Below are 6,082 nucleotides of genomic sequence, written 5' to 3'. Positions count from 1 at the left end.
TCCAAGTTTAAGTTGAATAAAAACTGGCTTTAAACTCAGGATCACAGATGAGCTCCTTTACTATGTTGATCTGTAGGCGTCTGTTCATAAACATAAACCAGCCCAAACTCATTTACTATAAAATGAACTGGTGTTTGTAGAAATTCAGAAAAAAGCCGCGTCAGTCTCGACTGCATATGTGGACATATTTCTATATTGAGCTCTATTTACACAAAGTTAGGTTAGTTCATCATTTATGTTGAACAGACTCTCCCAAAGTTTTACGCTGCTGCGCTGACGTTGAACCGCGTGCTGCACTGGGTCGGTATGACCAACAGGTCAAAACCAGCTCTAAACAAAGTGACCGCTGGGCCCTGATTGGTGCTCTGGCTTTGCGCTTCTTTCGTTTTGACATGTGACGTTTTTATACACACAGAAACCAAAAGGAACGACAGATTTCTCAAAATGTAGGAGGAAAAAGTCGGATATTAGACTCTGAAATGTAGTGGAGTGAAAGGAAAAAGTCGCCCAGAACGGAGAAACTTCAGTACAGATACACCAAAAATACTAAAGTACAGAAACCAATTACATTTACTCAGTTACTCAGTTACTCAGTTACTGTCCAGCACTGCTCAGAATATCTTCACCGCACACAACCAGCAGGAAACGGAGGTCCACTGAAAAAAAGTAGCAACACAATTTCAGAATAATCTAAACTTTATTTCAGCAAATAATTTATCACAGGTCTGTGGCGGAGCGCTGTAAACTTCACATTTCTGTCTGCATGACGGACAAAATGAATCCTGAACTGCAATACAAACCACGACAGAGATGGACAACGAAATTATTGCCGTGTTGAGATGGGAAAACAAAAGTTACTGGATCCTACAGAACCTGTACAGGTACGGTAGTGTTCCCAAATGTTTCCTGATACAACAGAAGGAAAAAAAAATCCATAAGAAGAAGAAAGAAGAGGAAAACCGTAGCGATGGATCCAACCACATCCGCACACAGAACTTCATGTGGGGTCAAAGCAACTCAACACAACTTCACATTAACATAAACAATGAACTTTAAATGCTACTCTTTCATTTAAACACCAACAGATTTTTCCTATTTCTTTAATGAAACTAATCGGCTTTACTTTCCTTTTTTTTGTGTCACAGGAACACCTAAACATTTCTCTCTCCAAACTCTTGGATGAACTCTTTAATGAAACTAATCGGCTTTACTTGAGTGGTATAAAGAAATTTCCAACGGCCCTTCGGAATCGAAGGGACTGTTGCGAAATCTTAAGATAGGCAAGGATCTCAGGTGGTCGTCGCCACGGCGGGAAGGTGCAGTCCGGCGAGGCCTCGGAGCGGCACACGTGTAAAAGGACACTTCAGTTTCAAGCCAAAGCAGGTTTCTTATCACCATCATCAAGTTCCTGGTGACACGGCCCTTCCTAAACCTCATGTGCGCTATTTGCACCTGGTTCTGAGCCAGATTTCAAGCCACGCCCTTTAAAAGTCAATAATTGCACTGGTCTCGGCTCCGAGACGCCTCAATGGTCTCACTGGTGCAAGATCTTTGTTTAAATCCACAGCAGCTTCAAAATAAGACTTTGCACTGTGTCCATTGCTGTTCGGATCATCGACAGAACAGAACTGCCCTGATACCAAGAACGAAGGCAAAAAAGATTCATATATTAAAGTGGCATTTGTGAGTTAGAGCAGACCTGGTTCAAAGGCCAGGGGTCAAGAGCTCTGCGTGGAGAAGGAGGTTCACCACACGGTACCTGATGAAGTGGAATTACTGTCATAATCAGCCAATTCAGTCACCGACAAAATGGCCAGTGTCGACTGTTTCGGTGGGTCTAAATTACAGTCTTGGGGAAGCACAGCTCTGGCCAGTCTACCAAAGCCAGCTCTGGCCAGTCTACCAAAGCCAGCTCTGGCCAGTCTACCAAAGCCAGCTAAACTTCCTCAGCAGGTTTGGTTGGTTGGTTGGTTGGTAGGTAGAAACAGACACATAGACCGATAGACCGATAGATAGATAGACCGATAGATAGACCGATAGACCGATAGATAGATAGATAGATAGATAGATAGACCGATAGATAGATAGACCGATAGATAGATAGACCGATAGACAGATAGATAGACAGAGAGATCCCGAAGGAAATGCGGATTAAGCCTCATTTTGGACTAAACTGCAGTGCCTGGACTAGACAGCGCCTCCTGACCGTCTGTCTGTCGTCCGAGTGGCCACTTGCTTGAAACTTTGTTTTCGCTTTACTTTTTCACGTTTAACAAACCTGATCGGTCAAGCATGAAACTAACTGCATCAAATCTGACTGTGTCAAATTAATCGTTAACACCGTGTTAACTGATGCGACGCTGTGATGACCATGGCGGTCCCTCCTGCTGAGCTGGACCACTGGCAGTCACAGATGATGTCCCATTGGCTAAAGTTTGGCTGGTATCACTATGAGACAAGATCTTAAACAAAACAAGGTGGTGTTACTCCAAGGCTACCATCTGCAGCAGCTACACATAATGAAATAATTTATTTATTATTAAAGATTCATTTTTAATAAACATGTTTCTATTATTATGGCCACAAGATTAAGTGGCTTAGTAACCAAGTGGCCGTTGCAAACACATTTTATGTATGTATGTGCGTTATATATATATCGATATATATATATATATATATGCAGTTTAGTCTAGATTTAAGCTTAGTCCAGGTCTCAAAGCACATAAGGTAATTATGAAGATTAACAAGGATTGATACAGAAGAAAAAGCATTAAACAACGCAGGACACGGACAGACCAGGACTGGAATTAGAAACCACACTCCAAATATTACAGGAACACCAACATTTCTGTCTCCTGTACTTGTAACATCTGGCTGATCACCACAAACAATCCTGATGTGCACCCCATGCTTAATATTCCTTTAAGCACAGGGAAATTATTACCTGTGGTAATTAACCTTCTGCTACAGATGTGGCAGACAGCAAGGAGGCCAGCGGTCTTTAAATCCAGAGCCTGAATCCAGTTCCCAATCCTGGATTTTGTAATCACTGCCAGTTATTTTCTAACCTTCAGCATAATTAAGAGGTTAAAACGGAAACAAGCTCATTCAGAGCGATCTGGCGCGAAACGTTCGAGAGAAACCTAGAGTCGGAATTGTTCACAGTGGTGGTGATAGGAACCAGACGTCCACCTCTAAAAGCTCCCTGATGGAAAACAGTTGCCTGAAATGGTCGCTGCCTGATGTCCGAGGCATTGTTTTATGATAGAAGAGAAGTTTGGAATTCTCTTTTAATTGAACTGTAATTGATTGTCCACCTAGAATGACGCCTACCAGTGATTCCAAAACCCAGGCCCGGAAAGTGGATTGGGTTGAAAATGCTATTCCTTTAACGTTGCGATTGGCGTCAGTGCCTTAACATTATCGTCTAAAGGACACCGGCGGCACCAAATAATAACTTCACAAAATACGTCACTCAAAAACGCTGATCGGAGCCAGCAGCCAGTTAACTGGACTAAGGAAACGGGTCATGAACCGCTTTCATGACCAGTGAGGCCTTTAGCATTATTGTGTGAAGCATGCCTTTCGTTTCCTTTGTGGCTCTGGCTCCACCTTGTGGCTAAATGTGGTAAACGTGAGCTGATAACAGAAAAGGTGGTCCGGCTTATGGCAATCATTACGGGAGCTCACAGACGTGAGATGTTCGATGGCCATCGCTTCCTTTCAAGAGGGGAAAATAAAGGTATTGAGGATTAAGTGGCTTTTATTTTCAAGCAGCATGGTGCGTTTCGCGACTGCTGACCAGGCTCAGATCATCCTGTTGCGTTTATGGGTCGGCGAGTCCGTGATGACATCAGTGCACTGGGCTGACGTCCGCTTTCTGTTCCCGCCATTGTCCAGGTGCAGCGCCATCTCCTCCGATATGAAAGTGTTCAAGTCCACGTCGGGAAAGCTGCTTCTCCTGCGGCCGGGATTGGAGCTGCTACTGTTGTGGGTGGGGGAGCCGGGGGTGCTGGAGCGCACGCTGATGCCAGCCATCGCTCCACTCAGGCCTACAAAGCAGGGGACGGCATCAGAAAAGAACCAAAGAATGTTTTTAGACAGACGCTTAACATCTAAACACACCAAAAAGAGTCCTAAACCACCACTGCATGACTCTTTTCCCACCTCTCTGTATCCCTTAGAACAGGGGCGCACAACTCCGGTCCTGGAGGGACGGCGTCCAGCACAGTTTGGTGAAAAACCTCATAACATAACATTAATTATTAATATTTTACCTTCAGCTAGGCTGAGTGCTGCTACTTCATGGACCCTTTACAACGGGAAAAACGTTTCACTGCACGATGAAACAAACGAGCCATAACCACAACAGCAAGACTGTATGACTGTGTGTGTGTGTGTGTGTGTGTGTGTGTGTGTGTGTGTGTGTGTGTGTGTGTGTGTGTAAGTGAGGTAGGAATGCAGGTTTTATTTTATTCCATTTTATTTTGTATTTATTTGATCTTATTCCCCACGTGTGAGTGCCTGTCTGCTCCTGTGAGCTCCTGTAGCCAAAACCAAATTCCCTGATTCCGATTCCACTGAAGCTCCTTGCTCTTCCACGCTCTAAGCCTCAATGGGGAAGCACAGGCCTCCTATTGCAGGTTCTCACGCGAGAACTACGGCCAACAAACAGCAAACCGAGACCTTTAGAAAGAGTGAAAATTCAGAACTCGGCAGTAAAACGTAAAACAAACAAAAAACTCAAAAAAAGCCGCATAATCAGGTTTAGAGCGCGGCCCTGTTGGTCAGCGCAAGACACCACGTGTACCTCGGGTCACTGAGCGGGGGAAACAAACCAGATCTGAAGCTGAAATGTCTTCGTTTTGTTTAGAGTAAATAAACAATAAGAGCATTCGATAAAGAAAGGCGGCCCTGCAGGTAAACACACCCTGCTCACCACCAATAACAGAAACTGAAAATGTGAAAAAATGCATTCTGTAATAAAAACGTTTATGTAAACGTTTAGTAAAGAAAAAAGGTTCTGCACAGAACCATGGACGCTCAAAGAACCCCTGGCACGATTAAAGGGTTCTTTGCATAGTGAAAGGATTCATCAGATTCATAGAGAATGTGTTGTAAATGGTTCTACATAGAACCATTCTGAAAAGGGTTCTATATAGCGCCAAAAAGCCTTATGACATCGTAATAATGGTAGAACCCTTTAATCACGCAAAGGGTTCTCCGAGTGTCCATAGCTCTACATAGAACCATTTTCTTTAGTTCTCCGAGTGTTGATTCTATTTAGAACCATGTTCTCTACTAAAGAACCCTTGAAGAACCATCCTTAAGTCTATGTGAGAATCCTTAAACACCCAGACAGAGCACCACAGCGCCGTCGTCGTCCGGCAGCCGGGCTTTAGTGGTGCTGATGCTGAACTGCGAAACTGATCGGAAGGAACCGACGCAGAGCTTTAGAGTTACGCCCAAAGTCTGCACATAACTCTAGAAAACAAAGACAAAAAAATTAGACAAACGTAAAGAAAATAAAAGCAAAACTAAAGCTATTAATGCACTGACATGAACTAAACCTGAAGAAATAATAAACATCTAAATAACAATAAAACTTATAGAAATGTAAAAACTGAAATAACCCTGACAAGAAGCCAAACGACCCACGTGTGGCCTAAATCTGTCAAAAAGAGAGAGAAAGCCCTAATTAAAAGCCCTACTGTAGCTAGCCTACATATTAGACAACACAAATAGTGGCATCTATTATGTAACCAGAGAGCAGATGTTCACAAAACAAAGGGAACCAATGAGCCGCGCTGGCCCTGCAAAGCCAGACCCTGTCCGGTCTTTAGGCACTTGGTTATTCGGTTCTGTTACACAATCTGTTCTTACAGCTATTTGCAAACTTCACACATTCCCGGAGCAAACCGATCACACCCGGATCCCGAATTCAGCAGAAGGCACTAATTCCAAGTAGTTACAACTACATGCTTGAGCAACAGGACTCGACAGGGAGCGTTATCCCGAAATATCACACACGACTGAGCTCTGTTGATTTCATACAGCAGGTAAATAAATACAGTAAGAAATG

The 6,082-nt window shown here is 43.5% G+C and overlaps 1 protein-coding gene across 1 annotated transcript in view; it reads right to left on the bottom strand.

The window, feature by feature from the left end:
- Positions 1-678: 678 nt before the first annotated feature.
- c14h16orf72 (chromosome 14 C16orf72 homolog) overlaps positions 679-6,082 on the bottom strand; it is a 9,775-nt gene continuing 4,371 nt past the window's right edge. Inside the window, exon 4 of the mRNA XM_017706947.2 lies at positions 679-4,052. Within this exon, the coding sequence (XP_017562436.1) occupies positions 3,808-4,052 (245 nt within the window). The 3' untranslated portion in view covers positions 679-3,807. The remainder of the gene's footprint in view (positions 4,053-6,082) is intronic.

The sequence above is a fragment of the Pygocentrus nattereri genome, chromosome 14, assembly GCF_015220715.1.
Source record: "Pygocentrus nattereri isolate fPygNat1 chromosome 14, fPygNat1.pri, whole genome shotgun sequence".
In the NCBI taxonomy this organism is placed as follows: domain Eukaryota; kingdom Metazoa; phylum Chordata; class Actinopteri; order Characiformes; family Serrasalmidae; genus Pygocentrus; species Pygocentrus nattereri.
Note: the sequence above shows the minus strand (reverse complement) of the source record. Positions and strands in the feature narration are given on the sequence as shown.